Genomic DNA, 20589 nt, shown 5'->3' with positions numbered 1-20589 from the left:
GTCCCAGGTTCAGTGGCCAGGATCTCCAATTAAAGGATCTGAAATGGCACATATTGGGAAACACTCTGTCTGCCTGACACTCTGGAGAGCCATAGCCAATAAGTGTAGATAGTCCTGAAAAAGATAAACAAATGGTCCCATTCGGTATATGGCAGTTGCTTATGTTCATAAGATTTTTTATAACCTTTCTGCCATGTTTAATATTATTTTAATAAAACTACATTATGGTTTTTTTGAATGCTTCTCTCATAAATCAGTGCTTACCATCATCATTCCCATCCCAATTCTGCTATTAATAATTTTATAGCCTTTTGTTTCCTAAACGTCAGCCAGTTGTAATCTCTCTCTAACGTGGAGATGCCAAGTGTGAGAACACAGATTTCCCCACAGCCATAACAGCTTTGGTATATGAGTGTTGAAGAAGCTACTGTTTGTCATTTTGCTTCACAGTTCTTTGGCTGTACACTTAGATTTAGAGAGAGAAACAGAGGCAATCCCTGGAATAATAGCTGAAAATCTGTCTTCTGTTGGAAGTACATATGATAGAGACGGAAAAATCAAACATTAGTTTTAACCAGTATGTGACAGTTCTCCTTTATGTCAGATTTTTCAGCCTGCTTTAAATCTCTCTGGATTATAGCTGTTTATATATACTCATGGCTGAATCTAGTAATTAACCTTTAAACCTTGCTAACAAGATATCCTAATTTACATTTTCTCTGCTATTTTTTTTCCTGTCCACATTTGGCAATTCACAATTTAAATCTGCACGTTAAATTAATTGGCCTCATACTGAGCTTTTCATTTTCAAAGAGCACTAGAACTTTTAATCTCCACACCAGCTCTGCAAGGTAGGCAAGATTCCTTTCATTCATTTACAGTTTGGAAAATGAAAAAAAGGTATTCAGTGAGTTGCCCACAGGGTCTGAGAAGAAATTCATGTTAGGTTATCAGAGCATGTACGACAGGAACAACTTGTGCAGCTTTTTAAACAAAGAAATCAGAGCAAAAAAACGCACAAGAAAATAGTAGCTATTATATGGCATTATTAATTAGCTTTTAGATAGCTCATTAAAAAAAAGATATGAGCTCCAGGTATTATTCAGAACAGTCCTATATGAGTTCCGGGTATTTACCAGCTCTCATTCCAACCAAGGTGCCACCAGGATGTGGTGTAACAATTTTGATTGGAGGAATTGATTCCTCCAGAAGTTACAAATAAATCACTATGTTGGAACCTTCTTAGATTGGTTCAGGAAGGCAAGAACTTACACTTACTGGATCTGTATCAGCTTGAGTTTTCAGAATATTTGTAGCCCACTTTGGCGTTATGTGCAGGCATTTAATAATGTGTTGAATCATTATGAAAAGGCAGGATAAAATGTTTTGTGACGAACCATGACTGATCTGTGAAGGTAAGCCTCGTTGAACCAGCAACTTCATCTGGTATACTCCTCATAACTTTTCAAAATATTAGTTATAGTGTAAGATTTATGATAAATATTTGTGACTTGGAATATATTCTCATTTTGGATCAAGAGAGCCTGGTACTGAAATCCACCATTTCTGCTGGTATCAATACTGCTGGGTCAGTCCTTTGAACTGACTTCATCTTAAAAGTGCTGATGAAACCATGGAGGCCCCAAACGATCTGCTTTAAATGTGACGTGCTAGTTTTGAGTACTCCAGAACAGTGTTCCCAGGAGGATCAGAAGCTTGTGCTAATCACGTCTTTTCTCCAAAATATGTACATACATGATATCCTTATTAAATTAAAATTTTATGCTTCCAAAGGCAAGTATGGGTTCTGAGTGTGTCTGTATCTTACAAAATAATGTGGAACATTTGCTGGAAGCTATAAATGCATAATCACAGAAATCACTCTGTTATTGGTTTTATTTACTATCCTGTGCTTTGCTGCTGTGTGCTGCCACCTGGATTACAGAGGATCCCGGTGATCTAGAATGGAGGTGTAAGCAATCAGTTGCTTTGAAAATGATCTAAAAACTCTTTACCCTGGTAGAGACTGGCAGTCTTTTACAAGCTTGTAAATAAATGCCCAGTCCACGTAGTCATATTCATTTTTGTCCTCTGCTCAATAGAGCATCTGCCTCTTCGGTCCTTGAATGCAGCACTTTTAATTTAAGACAGGTAGCAAACCCCCACATTATTTAAAGCTGGGGAATAAAAACCGTGGTGCTGTCATCACAGGCTCTCGTGAACATTAAGTGCGTTTTGGTGCACAGTCGCTGAGGAGGAAGAAATGTCATCTCTCTTCAAGGCTCTGAAGATGTAGCCGCATTCCACATTAGTGGAAGAAAGTGCCATAGTACCTGTTCTAGCCTGTGCAAAGAGTGATTTGGCGATTAGTAGAAGCTGCCATTTGTCTATTTGCTGATGATGATCAGACAAATAGCAATTGTACCTCATGCTAAACTCAACAGTGATTTCAGTTCATTTCCCTGATGAAATATCACTGAAATCTCTCCTCTGTAATAAATTCCTCCAATCAAAGTTGTTATACCACAACTCGTGGCATTTGGGTTGGAGTGAGAGCTGGTAAATATGGTGTTGCAAAATGTACACCTTTTAGTTCAGTTGAGAACAAACTCTGCACAGCTCTTTCTTAAGTAACTCATTGTAAAGCATAACAGAAGTTTCTTTCGCATCTAATAACTGGTGAATATTTTTTCTGTTGCCAACTTAGTCTCCCCCTGGGCAGTCAGCTTATTACAGTCCCTGTGAACTCCTCACTGTCTTGGCACGTAAACAAGCTGCGTGAAATTGGGAAAGACGCCTACAATGTGAGTTACGCCTGGAAAATGGTAAGTGACACAGTTCAGTTCTGGATGGCAGCGTGACATGCTAAGGTATGCAAATGCAATGAACCTGAAGGAGAATTTTAATTACAGCAAAAGGATTCTCATAATAATAATAAATCTGCTGTTTCAGATTTATTGTAATGCGACCCACATAAGTTAACTGTGTGTGGACAGTTTACATGCTGCTATATAATGAATCATGCCTGCAACCAACAAGGTGTGTTTTACACAAAGCATTTTGCACAATAAACTTCCTACAGTAAGAGCTGATCTTGTGTCTCATAGTTTTTTGACATAGGATGCTTTTGTTTGTTCTCAGTGGTTTGACATGATATGAAGGGGGTGGGGGAAGATAATGTCTTCAAATGTTAATACTTACATCCTTAGCTGTCTTAGGCCTGGTTCTCACTAAGGTGGCAAACCTGTTTCATAGTTGTTTCTTGGCTTCAGACCACAAGCAATCGAACACTTCCCCATATGAAAAAACCTCCCTGTGCGTAGAAAACTAGATGTCAGGGAATGGAAGCTGGCCTTGCATTCTTCTTGATGTGCTAGTTTTCTTCGAGAAGAGAATCTACTTGCTATCGAGCAACATTCAAATCATGGTCTGATCATGCAGACTATGCGGCATTCAGATGCATGAAGTCGGTATCAGTTTAGCACTGACACACATTTATCCTCTTAAGCTTTATTTTCAGTTGTTCTGGTAGTTTTATCCAATGTCTGTTTCGTGATTCTTTCAGAAAATTATCTCAAAGGTTAAAGTATACAATAAACTTAACGTGGGTTTGCTACCTGTCTTAAATTTAAAGTGCTGCATTCAAGGGCTTGACTTGACTTGACAGATGCTCCTCTCCATGCTCCTGCACCAGTACAGACCAATCCCAGGTATACTTGGGATCTGGGAAGCAGATGGAAAGCAGTTGATAACATTTAGGCATGGAATGAACCCAGGGAACTGCAGACATGGGCACTCTCATCTTCATACATGACCAGCTACTATTTGCACTCCCCCCCCCCAAAAAAAAAATAGGGATTCAATATCTGGTTTGATCCTGGTTTGCACGAAAAGTGGAACACACTGTTTGCTGCTTTTGGAACAAAAGCAGAACATTCCATCAGGGCATGGAGCCTTCTGTCAAGAGAAGCCATCTTAGAGGCAAATTGCAGCTAGACTCTCATCTTCTGGCACTGTGACTGCTTTGCAGCCAAACCCCCCTCAGACCAAAGTTTAGTCATCAGGGTAATCTCTAGAGTCTGTTAATTAGTTCACGCAGTTCAGCTGTGAATATGGCATGGGAGGGGGAGATCGCTCTTAACCAGAAAGTTCCATGGAGGCAGTCATGTGATTGGTTGGGAAGGTCTGCAAGTTATGGCCAGGAACGTCTATATAATATAGACTATGGTAGAAAGACTATGGTATTACAGGGGGAAACAACACAAACCACCAGTTTTGCTTTTCATTGTAATGGGAATGTCTTCTGTATTAAGTTTAATTACACTGTATTTGTTTGTGGTTTTTTTTATAGGTTCAAGACACATCCTTCATTTTGTGTATTGTTGTGATACAGCCAGAAATACCTGTTAGACAACTTAAAAATCTCAACACAGTACCCAGTAGCAAGCTACTTTATCATCGACTGGATCTCTTGGGTCAGCCCAATGCTTGTCTACATTTCAAACAACTGGCAACTTTAGGTAAAGCAAATCTTTGGAAATCCGTCTATGGAGTCACCCACTTTTGGATCACGATATATTTATTATTTATTTTATTCAATTCATACCCCACCCTTTCCCAACCAAGTCAGGCTCAGGGCGGCTTCCAACAGGCAATATGTATAATACAATACCAATACAAGTTAAAACATGATGATAAGCTAAAAAGGATATCATTACTCTGAGTACAGGCAGGCAACAAATGTTTTAAAAATAAGTAAATATATAGTTACTACAGTCTCAATTAGTCAAGTTTCAAAGGGTTGCTGTGTTGGTCTGCAGTAGATGTGAGACCAGTAGCACCTTAGAGACCAACAAGAGTTTTCTGTGTGTAAGCTTTTGAGAGTCACAGCTCTCTTTGTCAGACACAAGGGAGCTTTGACTGGGAAGCTTATACCCTGAAACTCTTGTTGGCCTGTAAGGTGCTACTGATCTCAAATTTAACAGTTCAACTAGTTAATACTTGTACAGTTTCAAGCTATGCCATTAGGTCGGTGGAACAACTCAAAACGTTTTGAACTGAGCTCTTACTGACTTGACAAAAATATTGTTATCATAACAATCACCCCTGAATAATAATTTAGAAAAAGGGGATTTTAGTAACAGTCATCTGCTTATAAGGTAAAGGTTCCCTGTGCAAGCACCGGGTCATTCCTGACCCATGGGGTGACGCCACATCCCGTGTTTACGAGGCAGACTTTGTTACGGGGTGGTTTGCCAGTGCCTTCCCCAGTCATCTTCCCTTTACCCCCAGCAAGCTGGGTACTCATTTGACCGAACTCGGAAGGATGGAAGGCTGAGTCAACCTCGAGTCAGCTACCTGAAACCAACTTCCGTTGGGATCGAACTCAGGTTGTGAGCAGAGCTTGGGGACTGCAGTACTGCAGCTTACCACTCTGTGCCACGGGGCTCCTCCATCTGCTTATACATTAATGGAAATAGAAGGAAAGAAAATCAAAAGAAATATAATCAATCAAATATAAAATTGTCAGTGATCAATAAACACAAAACAAATTATATTTGGATGGTTTTGCATTGTGTGGATCTGAATTATCTTCATAATCTGCAAACTGGAACCAAACACCCATCTGACTTCCAGCAGAATAGAATAGAAATTTTATTACAGTCAATGACCAGCACAAATAAAATAGGTAAGTTACCAATTTACAGTCGTCTAAAAAAACATCTGAAGAAAACATGCTGGTTCATTAGTTAGTAAAATGAATGAACCACTTGGTAAGAAAAGGAAAGCACATATAATATAACTGTTTGCCTTCATTTTCAAAACTGCTGGTTAGCACAGCCTCTCCTCCGTCGTATGTCAATTGCAGCGGCACAGAATCTAGCAACTGAATACGTTATATCTGAGTTCACATCTTGTAGCAGGGATGACATGGAACTGTCCATACTGGCTGGAAGATTTATGAATTAGTGGTGAGATGATCCTTTCTCTGATAGCTATATAATATTGACAATGAAAAAGAACATGTTCAAGGGTTTCTATATATCTAGAACCACAGGGGCATTTTCTCTCCTCATATGGCATCTTTCAGTAACTGCCTTCCTGGATGGCTGACGGGAGGCTTGGCATCTGGCCAGGGTGAAAGCTCTTCGATGTTATGGAATTTCAAGTCTGCTTAGATACTCCATGGGAGTAGTAAGGTATCTGCAGGGTTCACTAATAATGAAATTTGGTGTTATGGCAAGATCTGTTTGACGCTCTGTGTCGATTATACGTTGTTTAATTGTTGCCTTAGCCAGATCATAGCCCATGTGGGTTAGTAGCTGCGGTGTAAAGCCTAATGTAGACATTTTATCTATCACCTGACTTCCATTTACCTGAACGGACTTATCTTTGAAGATAGTTTCAGGAGGGTAGCTGTGTTGGTCTGCAGTGGAAGAGCTAGATTCGAGTCCTGTAGCACCTTACAGATATTGGACTGAGGGATTTTTGATGCTTGAAACTGTATACCCCCAAAATCTTTCTAATCTTTAAGGTGCTGCTGGGCTCGAATGTGAATTACCTTTGATGACTTTAGTACTGTTTTGGAGTCCTAATAGAGCAAGCCTGCCCGTCTCTCTATCTGACCTTTACTGCTTCTTCAGTTTGGCTGTTCTTTTTAAACTGGTCTTCATATGAGCCTTCTGTATCCCAAAATGAGCACATAGTTGCATAATCTGCTGTTCTGAAAATAGAATGTGTTGGGTATGAGCAGTGTTGTTACATTTGCTTTCAAAGCTGAGCTTGATTTTCCTGGCTGTCAAATAAATCATTAGCAATAACATGAAAACATTGAAGTTCTTGCCAGTCATGCTGTATCCTGTTGACTTTGGAATTATGCAGATTTTATTCCCTATAAATATTTAATACCATCAATCCCTGAAAGAAGCCAGAAGTTAGAACTCTGGTGAGAATATACTTTGAAATATTTTTAATTGGCGAGTTCACAGAGTGTAAAAACTTCAGCCTTCAGTGTCACATTTTTTATTGTTGTTTTTAAAAAATCTGTATAGCTATCTATTAAAATCAGGTGCATTCATTTTAATAGCATGGATTATGCCGCAGTAGAAATTTGAACCTATTGAAAAATAACAATTATCGTGTGTGTGTTTGTGCCGTCAAATCGCAGCCAACTTATGACAACCCCTTGGGGTTTTCAAGTCGAGATGTTCAGAGGTGGTTTGCCGTTGCCTGCCTCTGCATGAGCTGAGAGAGTTCTGAGAGAACTGTGACTGGCTCAAGGTCACCCAGCAGGCTTCATGTGGAGGAGTGAAGAATCAAACCCAGTTCTCCAGATTAAAGTCCCACCGCTCTTAACCACTACACCACATTTGACATTTTAATTCAGGTTTCAGTTCTTTGGGTAAAACAGCTTCTCACCTTCCATGTTGGCTCTTAAAAATTGATATGATCCCTTTTTTGCAACGTGGCCTTGGAGTAGCACCAGACCATTACAAGTCAAGGCAGAAAGTCTACAGAACTTCCTGTTATTCCCACGCATCTTACATAGTTGATTTTTCAAAAAGTATATGTGGGTAAAGAATGTTGTATATTTGTGGCATTTCAAAGATTTAAGAGGAAATATTGCTTCGTTTGTAAATGAAAAAGAAATAGCCCCAATTTGTTCTGTTCTTCAGTCCTTCCGTCCATTTATCCGTTTAACTTTGGCAAGTGCCTTTGAACAACTTCACACATCAGTGTCTGCTGAAATGTTCAGCCAGTCTTTGCTGGCTGACATACAGCTGCATCAGCCCATGGCAAAGCAGACATGAGAAGTTACTGATCTGGCTTCTGAGATGCCACCCCAAACGTTATTTTTGTAGCACTAGGCTACAAGCAATATTCAAGCTGAGTCCTCACAGCTGCCTTGCCATGAGCTGACCCATCTAGAAGTCTGCATGGACTGTGGGGAAACTGCCACAAGGTGAAATGGTTATGTGGAAAGTTTCTGCGATTCACATTGTCTAAATTCCTCATTCAAAGCTGTAAGGATACCTCTTTGTGTTATTTATTTATTTTAGAAAAATGCTATGTAGCCTCTCCAGAGTACCTGCTTGAGACGGTTTACAAAGTAAAAGATAATTAAAATATATAAAAATGATTACAGTCATGAACAATTAACAGCTTCTACCTGTCTTCTTATTTTCAGCAGCTCTATTTTCCAACAGCATCCTTGACCATAACAGGTGTTTCTGTTTTACATTTCAAACTCTTTTCCCTTCCTTATGGAAGAGGAAGGGGGTGGAAGAGTTTTCCTACTGTTGTTACAATGGTACCCCCTGGTGGCCACACAGACAACAACATTGGAGTTGAGTCATTGGCTACTTAGGGCTTCTTCTTGCGTTTTCATATTATTTTCTAGTTGCCCTAGTATGTAATTAATACTGTCTAGATGACTGGGTTATGAGATGGCTGAGTTTAGGTGATATTCTGTGGTAGTAGAGCTTTATTATATGTGTGTGTGCGTTTTTTTGTTTTTGTTTTAGAAAGTCCTACTGTAATGCTGTCTGCAGGTAGTTTCTCTTCTCCTTATGAACATCTGAGCCAGCCTGAGACCAAGAGGATGGTGGAGCACTACACAGCATATCTTAGTGACAATACACGTCTCATTGCCAATCCTGGGCTGAAAGTATGTTGCTTTAAATGGGCTTTCTTTCTTTCTTTCTTTCTTTCTTTCTTTCTTTCTTTCTTTCTTTCTTTCTTTCTTTCTTTCTTTCTCTCTCTCTCTCTCTCTCTCTCTCTCTCTCTCTCTCTCTCTCTCTCTCTCTCTCTCTCTCTCTCTCTCTCTCTCTCTCTCCTTTGTGCCCTTGTATCTTCCTTGTTATCATGCTAATCAGACTTAGAATGTGTGCCTTTTGGCTGGCCACCTTGGTTTCTTGCTATGTCAAATAGCTGCTGTTGTTAAACTGAGTAAGGGGGAGTGTTTTGTTTCTGCTGTTCTCTCACTGCCATGAATACTTCATACCCACTTTACTTAGCAGCACAAGGAATGAGCGAAATAGGCACATGTGAAGTAGGACTGATTCCCTCAGGCTAAAAAGAATAATGTTAACTAAATTTATTTTAAAAAATCTTAGCAAGTAGGATTTGGAAGTACAAAGACAGTGCAGTGAGATTATGCTGAACAGTGTAAGAATCCTCAAGTAACATAAACAGCAGTTTTCCATTAGAAAGAAAGATTTATCAGATCACATGAATATGAACAATATGAATATCAGACCGGTGTTACAGGCATCAAGAATAGACAATACTAGGAAGTGTTCATATGTAGAGGCATAAAAAACAAAATTGTGGACAGTGTTTAGATTTGTCCCGGCTAAAACATAATGAAGTAGGAATGTTTCATTAGTTTAAGATATTTTTATTTGTTGAAATTTGCTGTATTTATCTGGTGTGAGAAGATTTTCAAGAAGTAATTGGGTTTAGATTATCTCTGATGGGTCTTTAGGAAACCCTGCAAGCAGCTTATTATCTTTTCAAACAAGTCTTAAAGGAACCCTGCTAGGTCTGTCTTTGTTTTGCAGTTCTCTGTCAGAAATGAAGTAATGGCTACCAGTCACGTCACTGATGAATGGATGACACAAATGGAAATGAGTAGCTTGAACAGTTACATTGTCCGCCGTTACATAGCAACGCCCAATGGGGTGCTCAGAATTTATCCTGGTTCCCTCATGGACAAAGCATTTGATCCCACTAGGAGACAATGGTGAGTTTTAGGATCCCTTTATGAAAGGTTTAAGAAAAACTTGGAGGTGGATAATATTTCACAGGAGACTATATTTGTATGGGATTTGTAGAAAGTCTTCATTGGCTAAACAGACAAATGAAATATATCCAAATGATCTCTCTCTCTCTCGATCTCTCTCATATTTAGTGTTTACATTTGTGCTAGAAATTGTATGGGATTTTACTTTTTAAAAGATAGCTTCTGCTTTTTGTGTTTCTGTGAAATAGTGAATAATGAAAAACATGTACATATGGCCACTAAAATCCATGTTGCTTGTAAAATCCCTTCAGAGCTTATCTCATTTGGTTCTCATTATGAATTTCACATTCTCATGGCAGTCCTACCGGTATCAGGCAGCAGTTTCCCCATTCTGTAGATTTCTTATGCTGTAATTTCAAATAAGAATATGCTAATTTAACAGTAGTCTATTAATTATGCATAAGCATGATTTTAGAAAATGTTTTGTATACACTGTAAATGGGATAATAAATGCATGAGGGAAGTCTCTTGAATCTGTTCCATTCCATATGCTCTTTTCCAATAAGCCAGCCAGTAAATCAAGCCAGAAACAAGTGAATATAACCAAATGCAGGATTTTCCCCACAAGCTACTCATGCTGTCAGTCACCTCTACAGGCACACTGCTTCCTCTTCTTATCTTCTTGTAGAGAGCAGGAGCAATGAACTTAACCATTTCTTGCCTCTCCTTTTGCTCCACAGTTCAAATATTTGCATATTTCCCATAAAAACTCCCATCTTAAGATGCTAGCTGCAGTAAGCCTGTTTTAATTAGATGAGTGTTTACATAATACACCTCACAATAATAATGAAAAACCTCCAGGATCTATCCCTGCAGCAACAAGAAATATCATATGAGAAGAAAGGCACAGATACTGTTTAAGTAAATATTTCTGAGCATAAATACCATATACATTACAGTTTGAGCAGAGAAAAACCTGTAAAGTGATATATCCATTCTCAATTAAATCACGCCAATATTATTTATTATTGATTCATGCTACACCTAGAAATTAAATCTCAAAACATAAAATATAGTTTAAAGGAGCATAAAGGCATAAGAGGGTTAAACTCACTTGGCATATGGTTAGCATGTGCTCAAGTAATTTTCCATGTTCCAGATGTTTTTCAAATACTATATATTATTCACTTTTTCCATATAAATCATTTTATTACCTCTTAAAGATGTTGACTGTGCTTTGTAATAGGTATCTCCATTCATTGGCAAATCCAGGACTGATTACTTTCACTGGGCCTTACTTAGATGTTGGGGGAGCTGGCTATGTGGTTACCATCAGCCACACAGTTCATTCTTCAAGGTAACTTTGTTTTGGGTCATGACCATAATGTCTTGAACTCTGCAGTGTTTTAGATAAAAGCCTCTTTAAATTACATTTTTGTGAGAAGTTCCTCACAGAACCAAAAATAGGTTCAGGAAGATAATATATTCTAACATGGATTATTAGAATTTAGGTAGTTCTCTAACAAAGCTCATCATGTTTGTTTACCAAATCTATAAGAAGAGATCATGGAAATTAGATTTTTATTTTATTATTTTTTTGGCATATATATTCTGCCACGTGGCCCAATAGCACCTCTAACTAGCCGACTTTAAACTCCTGACATAATACCAAGAAAAGTTTAAAGAGAGTCTCAGTTCCTCTTTGGGAGAAGATCGTTTCCAGTTTTTCACATAAAGAAATTGGAGGACATGAGAGGCATCACTGTAACATGATATTATATAGTATGATTTTACTGATGATTGACACTTTCAGTATGCAGCTTTGTGTTCTTGTTCTCAGAGCAACTAAGGGCCATGTGTACTGCTGAGACAGGGATATATCTGTGTAGCCAGTTCCATATTGTAACCCACACACGTGTGGATGTATCATGTATCACTTGCCATCTTTATCACTGACCATCAGGAAGGTGTGACTCTGGTATAAATCTCCACAAATTGTCTGCCCAACACAAGTAATTGCAGGCATACTGATGCAGTGTGGATTCCTGACCACATGGCATGGCAACCATGCCACAGTGGTCCATCTGATGTGAACTACATTCTTCAAAGGGTTTTGCCAAATGACACTTGTTGTGAACAATGACAGACATTTTGGGAGAAGTCTTTATTAATCTCTCTCAATATAAATATTGGTGGGCAGAATGGTTCAGTAGAAAACTGGTACTAGATAACCGAAGAAATGTTATGTCCCCCTCCCTCCAAACACTGTTGTAAAAATATGCCAGCATAGGCTCTCGAAGGCTGTTTTAAAGGGCTTTGATGTGTCAGTTGCTAAGGCAACAATATGTAGTCTTGAGCTGTAGAGCAAAATAGGGGTATCGGCAGACCTCCACATATGGACAAGATGTTATCATTTATTCACAGTGGCTCTTGCAAATTGTGCATCTTTTAAGTTTTTCAACACTTACCAAATACCCATACAGGCCTGTTTGTGTCTCATTTTAAATTATCATGGCTGTGCCCAGCTAAGGCTTGCTGACCAAAGTTTTGTATTTATCTTTGTTTAGGGATTACTGATGATGAAATTTCTAGTTCTTATTTTTTAAAAATCCTCCTCGCTGGAATTAAAAAAAGAGAGAGAGATGGGAATAGAGAATAACTGACATGTTGGCTTTGGAGAATGACAGTGTGCACAAGAATACTGACAGTATTGGAATGCGAGTGGAAAGACATACTGAATTAATCAGGGGCATTTTGCGCAATGTTTTCCCCGCTGGTTTATCATTTGCAGTTCCTAGTCTGGAATATGCATTTCTCTTGTGGGGATGTTGCATTCTGCCAAACTTGTAATTGGTCCGCAGCCCAGGCAGAACATTCCCTGTCAGACCACTAGGAGGTAAATCTTAAAGAAAGACTGCTTCCTGATCTGGAATTTGGAGCGCCCTCTACCAATCTATCCCATATAGGTGGTTATCACAGTATAATAGATAATGCAGTGAATACAGACCAAGTGAGATGAAACTGACTGCTGATAGCAGCTGTCTTGCTTGTCTTTTTCCCAATGAAGAAGGTTTTAGATGAAGTCTCCAGACCCCAGGGTCTTTGCATGCAGTGTTTCCCATTCCCACTGGAGTCTGCACATGCTGATTTATTAAAGTGTGTGTGTTGGGAGGGGGGGAGTGAATAACATTACAGTTCTAACAGCATGGCATGCCAGCAAAGTTCAAAAACATGCTGATTGTTCTTTAAACAGATAGTTATGCTACTAGGCCAGGGAACTATGAGATATATTTATTATATTTTCTCCCAAACTTCTTCGAAGAGGTTTATGGTGGTGTACATGGAGCCCACCCATCATGTATATTCATTCTGTTTTGTATGAAGCTTTATATAGAGCATGTATAGTCTTCTACTTAACACACAGATATAGAGGTCACAAACAGGTTGGTCATTTTTGGAGAAATGTTGTCCATTGATGGCAGGCAGCTTTTGCCCATGATAATTTTTCTGTGTGGTTTAATTTTTAATTTTAAAACTGCTTAGTTTTGTCTGTGTTGTTTAGGATGAGGCAATTTGGTGCATGGTTTTACTTCAGATATATACTAGCCTGCTATAATGAAACCAAAATGCTTTATTGTGCTACAAAAGAGGTTGATGGGTAGGATTTAAAAATAAAAAATACAATGTGAAATGTCTGTTGCATTCCAGGATTTATTCTACTCTTTATTATTTCTGTTACAAAATCAAAATATGAGTTACCAGACATTTTTGTTATATGAGAAAAGATAAGCCTTTCAAACAAGTTAAACTAGAATGCTTGAATGTTAACTGATTTCAGGATTAAATCCATGTTTTCTGTCTTAGTTAGTGGCTCATGCTATGTCCCTACTGATTTTAAAAACCAACACTTTAGAATAGGAATTAGAAGGAAAATACAATAGGAAAAAAATGACCTTTCAGCATCTTGAAAATTTAGCATCTTTACAGGGAATTCATATTCCCTTTCTCATGACGGGAGGATAAGTGAAAAGCTGTGAAGAATTTTAATAAGCAGAAGGTCTGAAGGCCACACAATTCCCCAGAAGTTGAAAGGAATCCAATCCTTTCAACAGAATCTACCCACAGAAGGCAGAAACATTTCTGTAACTGGTATAATGCTTCGGGGGGACCTGCAGGATCTCATGAGCAAGGGATTTGTTTTATTTTGTTTTGTTTTCTTTACAGTTGGGGAGAGGGCTTGAAAGCTGAACTGGCTTTTTTAATGAAGACCTGCTTTAAAAAATTATGGTTAGCTGCCATGGGCCCTTCTCACTACCACATAATGGTTCTGGCTGTATTTTCATAAAGATATTTTTTCCCGATTAGCAAAGAACAAATTTTATTTTAAAAAGGAAATGCTGTGAACAATTGGTGTTTGACTTTTCATATGTCTCAACACTGTGCAAAGAGTATAAAATGCTCAAAAGGGAAATCCCTCCAGAGGAAAAACGCCAATTTTTTATTTAACTGCTAAGGAATGCAAGACAAATTGAGGAATTCTTGGACTTAGTGACCAAATGCATGCAAATGTTAAGGCAGTTCAGCACAGCTTGCTGTCATGTGAGGGGCTCCCTTAAGTTAGTTTCCCTTGGCTCAATTTCCTAACTCTCTAGCACTAACAGACATTTTGGAAAATACAAATGAAGATGGTTTTTGCAACCAGAATCGTATGGAAAGTCCCATTAAATGCATGCTGATTTAGTTGGTTTTTGAAGTCAGGTTTTTGTCATTTGTCGATCAGGTCCCCAGATGTACAATGGAATGGACAGGTAGTAATTTCATTTAAGACCAGGTCAGGTTTAGCCTAGCCATAGAGACAAATTAGGCATCTGCTTGGAGTGGCAACATTCCAGATATACCTACCTCAGTTATCCAAATATCTTGTCCCTGCACTTTGCGATTTATCCACTTTTTTAGTGTTTGCTTATAGAAGAAATGAATTTCAGTTTATATTAGAAATGGTGCCTCAAAATCTGGGATAGTGTTTAGTTCAGGTCCTAGTCCAGTTTTCCATAAACAGTTCCTGACTCCCATCTTTGGTGATGCTACCTGAAGTGATTGGAACAAAATGAGCAAAAATGAAGACACTCCCCTTGGTCTCACACCCATTTAACACATGCAGCTCTTCCCCACCCTGACGCAGCAATTGTTTGTTTTGCCCATTGAATCTCATTAGCATACCGAGATAATGGTCGAATACATGCAATTTAGCAGCCAAAGCTACCAGCTCAAGAGTTCTCGATTGAGTAGCTTGCATTAGTTGCTTTTCCATGTACATCTAGTCTTTTCTAGCCAATTGACATTTTCAGGCTCTGTGATGGGAATTCAGCTGAGACGAGAAAATATCTGAGCAGTTGCTTCTGGTGAAAGTCTAAAGCTAATTAGTTATTGTTGATGAGCTCAGGGAAAAGGCTGGTTACTTTCCAAGGCTAAATGTATAGTCTGCCACTGCACATGAACCTTCTGTGGGCACCATGAAATATGAATGGCTTGTGATATTTTCTTTATAACGTGTCCTTCATGATCTATCTGTTATTTGTTCTTGTAGTTTACAAATGTCTTCAGGCCATTCTGTTGCTGTGATGGGCATTGATTTTACTCTGAGGTATTTCTACAAGGTACTAATGGACCTGTTACCAGTTTGTAACCAGGATGGAGGCAATAAACTAAGGTAAGCTTTGGCATGTGTTGTTGTGTTTTGCTCTGATGTGCTGATTTAGAATTCTGTTCCTTAAAGGCTCTTAGTTGAATTGCAATTTATATTCAGTTGCCTGGTTAGTTCTGCTGGGGAATTGGACACCTGAAGCAAAATGGTATATTTGTGAAAATTGACTTTCAGAATACAGAAGAATATCCCTTTGAGTATATAGTGACAGGAAGACACGGTGCAGTGGAATTTTTTGTGACAACAGAATTGTTGTCAGATGTACAAAATACACTGAAGAGTGGTTAGGTAGGATCACAGAGTTTGAAAACCAAGCTTACCAGTGCAAGAAGTAAAACACACACACACACACACCTTGAATTGTGTTGACATTAACCTTTTATGGTTAATGGTTTGGAATCACAGTAAATCCGTCAATATGCAGTGCTGCAGAGTTGGAGGAAAGAATGATGGTAGTGGTAGAGTGACAGCCCATTCCTGAGCTTTTGGTGTGTGGGGACGGCATGGCGGAGGCACCACTGTGGCGCCTCCTAAGCAGTCCCCCGCATGCTGAAAGCGCGAAAAAAGCCTTTTTGTGACTTTTTTCTGTTTAAATGGGGCTTTTTGACCCATTCAAAACAGCGGTGCTGTGCCTCCTAAAAAGCAGGCGCAGCAACGCCGTTCTTGCCGCCGGCATAACGGGGAAAAAGGAGACAGGAGGCTACCTACAGGCAGCCCTGCCTCCCTGGAACATCCCAGGAATGCCCCCAGGGACGCCGGGACACCCCCCGGAATGCCAGCGCAGGCCTTTATGCCGGTGGGACGCCGGCGGAATGTCCCACCATCGTTCTGGGACGGTACTGCCACGGCAGCGTCCAGAGACCAGCATCTGGGCCTCCACAACTGCGCTGGGGCCACTCACAATGGCATAAGTAGCCCGGGCGCCGGTGTGGGAGGCTCCAATGCCAGCGCAGTGCCTTCCTGGCCTCCTGAGGACTTTTGTCCTCAGAAGTCAGGAATGCACTGCTTGAGAGACTGTGGCATCTTATGTCTTTTTCATGCACATATTTTGCTGTGCAGCAATTTTATATTTAACTAGTGGATAATATTCTGTATTGTTACAGTCAAAGACCACTGTACTAACAAATTACAGTCAGTAGCTAACTAGTGGATAATGAACTCTAGAATCAGCTCCAGCAATCATACACTTGAAGCTAGTTTTGCAGTTTTTTCTTGGTTCCCACAGAAGAGGAACAGCATGGTATAATTGTCAGAGTATCAGACTAGGATCTGAAAGAGCCAGGTCGAAATCCCCATTCTGCCTTGGAAGCTTGCTGGGTGACCTTGGGCCAGTCACACATCCCCAGCCTAGCCTACCTCACAAGGTTGCTGTGAAGATAAAACGTAGGAAAGGAGGACGATGTAAGTTGCTTTGGGTTCCCATCGGGAAGAAAAGTGGGGTATAAAAGAAGTAAATTAAAAAATAAAAAATAAATAGTTGCTAGCGCCATTCTGGAAAAAAGCATCAGGAGTGCTAAGTGGTTTCTATAAATCCCATTTCTTCCCTCTGCGGCCACAGATTGTCGTAACGATTGTACTAACATAGACCCTTTCCATACAGGACCAGTTTAATGTGTCTTCTCCCAGTAGAACAGCTGAGTGTAACTATGGAAGAGGCTGTGGCAGAGGCAGAGGAAGCAGAAGAGCTTGCCAGTTGTAAGGTTCAAAAATGGGCCCTGATGGTAAGGGGTGATTAGATGATATTGAAGTGGTCAGAATAAGTGCAGAAACAGGAAATTAAAGTGCCGGGCACAGAAGTTGCACTGAGGGAGAATTTTTTTTTAGCTTCTGTGTCAGAATAGCTTAGATTATTTGACAAAGTTTTCTTTAAAGAAATATCATCATACAAAATCTACCTAACGGAAGTGCTGAGGAATAGAGTCCATAGCTGCTTCATACATTAGCATACATCTGTTTGTCCTTCCTTCAGGCAGCTCAAATCGGCATAAGTGGGTCTTTCCTCCTCCATTTTATTATCACAACAAGCTTGTGAGGTAAGTTAGGTTGAAAGAGAATCACTGTCACAGGGTCTTCCATTATGCTTTCATGACTGACTGTGGGTTAAAACTTTGCTGGAGAGTAACTAAACAGTCGCTGTAGGCACTCAGGCTTTTATGTTCTGCCACGTAGGTTTAGAAACTTTCTTGAGATTTGCCAGATACTGAATTTGGCACTCAATGCCCGGGCTTAACTTGTACGTTTATAGAGATACTCTGACCTAGTAGTGTGTCTTTTGCAGGTGCTTTATTATGGAGGACAGAGGCTATCTTGTGGCACACCCGACCCTTATTGATCCCAAAGGCCACGCTCCAGTAGAACAGCAGCATATTACACACAAGGTATGTTTGAATCATGATGTAGCTTGGTGCGAATTCTTTGTGAGAATTGGAAGAAAGTTAAATTGCCTACCTTTCATTTGCAGGAACCCTTGGTCGCAAATGATATCCTGAACCACCCAAACTTTGTGAAGAAAAACCTTTGTAACAGTTTCAGTGACAGAACAGTCCAGAGGTTTTATAAGTTCAATACCAGCCTCACGGTATGTTTTTTTAGAACATTTATTTTCTTATAGTTGGATGCATAAACATGAGAAAATAGCATGAACTGGTTGTTTGGTGTTTTGCATGTAGTACAAGAGAGTTCATTAACAATTGGTGATCCACTAGACCGAATGAAATTCCCCCTGCTGCCCAAGATGACCTTATGTCTCAATCACAGTTCATCATCTATAAAAATGGGATTACTGGTTGAGTATCCTTTATACAAAAATCTGATATCCGAAATGATCCAAAAATCTAAAAACTTTTTTGAGTGCCAACAGATTTCCACACGCAAGCACGCCCACATGCATTACTCACTGTGGGTTTTTTGCACCTGGCCCTCAGCAGCACGCCAAGACTCCTGGCCAAGCTCCTCAGCATGCCCCACCTCTGATGTATGTGGTCTGCAGGCCTCCGGTGAGGCTTCTCCCCTCACTCGCCTCGGCTTTGCTTTTTTTTTTGCCGGCCGGCGGCAGCTAACACCTTCTTGCCTGTGTGTCTTACTGCCGCAGCTACATTCAAACCAGGGGGGGAGGAGACAGCCAGCCCAGCCAGCTCCCGCCCAACCCAGCTGCAGCGCTCTACCTGCCGCAAAAGGGGAGAGGTGACCAGGGGCACTGGTAAGCATGGAGGAAGGCTGGCGGGAGGATCAGTGAGTGCCGGCTTATCTCCCTGCTCGCAGGCTGAGGGAGCGATGGCAGCCACAGAGCTGCGGGGCGGATAAACAAGGGAAGGATGTGTGCAATGCAGAAACACAGACCCTAAGCACAAACCCCTTGTACAGGTTGTGTATACCTTATACGAAAAAATCCAAAATCCGAAACACTTTTGGTCTTAAGCATTTTTGGATAAGGGACACTGTATAATGATTTATTTTCCATAGCTGTTCATGTAGTGGATAAATAAAGATGAAACATTGTGCACACTGTAAACTCTGTTAATATTAAGGAAAGGAAATCAGAAAATGAAGGTGAACACATGAACACATGAAGCTGCCTTATACTGAATCAGACCCTTGGTCCATCAAAGTCAGTACTACTCAGACAGGCAGCGGCTCTCCAGGGACCCAGGCAGGGATCTTTCACATCACCTACCTGCCTAGTCCCTTGAACTGGAGATGCCGGGGATTGAACCTGGGACCTTCTTGAACAAACAAGAAAGGATTTTAAATGATAAGATGTAAGCTGGAAAAATAGATTACGTTAGTATTTTATTTATATTTTACAATAATTTGGGATAAAACGTTTTGTAATGAAAGCCTCCCCACTCAAATGCAACAAACCTAAAAAGAAATTGCATTGTTTGGTTTTACTTCTGTAGCGGTTACTTTTAAAATGCAACGGAACCACATTTATTTATTTATTTATTTGTTTATTTGTTTATTTGTTTATTTATTTATTTATTATTTCCCCATATTTATAGCCTGCTTTCATTCCCAGCAAGCCTGGCTCAGGGTGTGTAACAACCTCTAAAATACATAAAACCATTAAACATCACATGGGATATGTTTAATGGATTTTGATAACTACTTAGGAGTTGAACACAGTATGAACATGCATTGAATCATTCATGATATTTGGGGAAAGGTGGCCGCAAAAATCAGTAAGTTAAAAAGTACCTTAAGGAAAGGAAATCAGAAAATGAAGAAGTGAGCTGTGGCTCACGAAAGCTCATACCCTGCCAGAAATTTTGTTAGTCTTTAAGGTGTGACTGGACTCTTGCTTTTTTCTACTGCTAAAAGTACCTTAATGTTATGGTGATATAAACAGGCTTTGAAAACTCAGCTTTAGAACTGTGGATTGTGTTTCCATTTCCTATTTCTCTTTGTGCAGGGGGTCAAGGAAATCACAGCATCTGGCATATATACATAGGGCACAAAGGGTCAAGAGGCAGTATTGTCTGACCTCTGCTAGAACCATGAGAGTCATGGCTGACGTGCCTTCCTAAACAGTATTATTTCAGTGACAAGCTGTTGATTTCCTTGAAATTATTACTTTCTGCATTACATCCCAGATGACATGCTCTCGCCCAAAGAGAATAATTTAAACCTACGGGAATGGATTTACAAGGAAGATGCTCTAATTGGTAGCCATCTAATTGCATAAAAATTATTGATAGCCATCTAATTGCATAAAATTATTTTTAAAAAGATCATCTCAGATCTTCTTATCTGGTAGATATAACAACTTATAGTCTTAGAGCTGCTCTCACATCACTGCGATTTCAAACTATGCCCACAGAGCTTCTTGATGGTCCTTTTTCGAAAAAACCCTGGGCTCAACGTATCTGTATATGCGGTAGCTCAGTGGAAGATCTACTCCATTACATCCTGGCCTGCCCTCTTTACATCAAGCCTTGGAATAAGTTCCTGGCAAATATTCTTTCCTCTTTCCACTTATTATCTGATGCTGATAAACTAATTTTCTTGCTTTCCAATATTGACCCTTTTGTTTCCCGGAAAACGGCCCTTTATGGCCTTGCGGCCAGGAAAATCAGGGCAAAGAAAGCCCTCAAATGAGGAAAGGAGCCAAATTGATGTGTTTTAATCTTACCACTTTTAA

At 39.8% G+C, this 20589-nt stretch overlaps 1 protein-coding gene across 2 annotated transcripts in view; it reads left to right on the top strand.

The window, feature by feature from the left end:
• CACHD1 (cache domain containing 1) overlaps nucleotides 1–20589 on the top strand; it is a 156291-nt gene that overhangs the window by 119433 nt on the left and 16269 nt on the right. The window contains exons 12-19 of one of the 2 annotated variants that reach the window (XM_056844513.1): nucleotides 2708–2825; nucleotides 4352–4520; nucleotides 8526–8668; nucleotides 9564–9745; nucleotides 10992–11102; nucleotides 15333–15455; nucleotides 17728–17827; nucleotides 17911–18027. In XM_056844513.1, the coding sequence (XP_056700491.1) occupies nucleotides 2708–2825; nucleotides 4352–4520; nucleotides 8526–8668; nucleotides 9564–9745; nucleotides 10992–11102; nucleotides 15333–15455; nucleotides 17728–17827; nucleotides 17911–18027 (1063 nt within the window). The remainder of the gene's footprint in view (nucleotides 1–2707; nucleotides 2826–4351; nucleotides 4521–8525; nucleotides 8669–9563; nucleotides 9746–10991; nucleotides 11103–15332; nucleotides 15456–17727; nucleotides 17828–17910; nucleotides 18028–20589) is intronic. The other variant, XM_056844514.1, reaches the window with a different exon arrangement.

The sequence above is a fragment of the Euleptes europaea genome, chromosome 2 (genome assembly GCF_029931775.1).
Source record: "Euleptes europaea isolate rEulEur1 chromosome 2, rEulEur1.hap1, whole genome shotgun sequence".
NCBI classification, from domain to species: domain Eukaryota; kingdom Metazoa; phylum Chordata; class Lepidosauria; order Squamata; family Sphaerodactylidae; genus Euleptes; species Euleptes europaea.
This window is presented reverse-complemented; position numbering and strand designations above follow the sequence as displayed.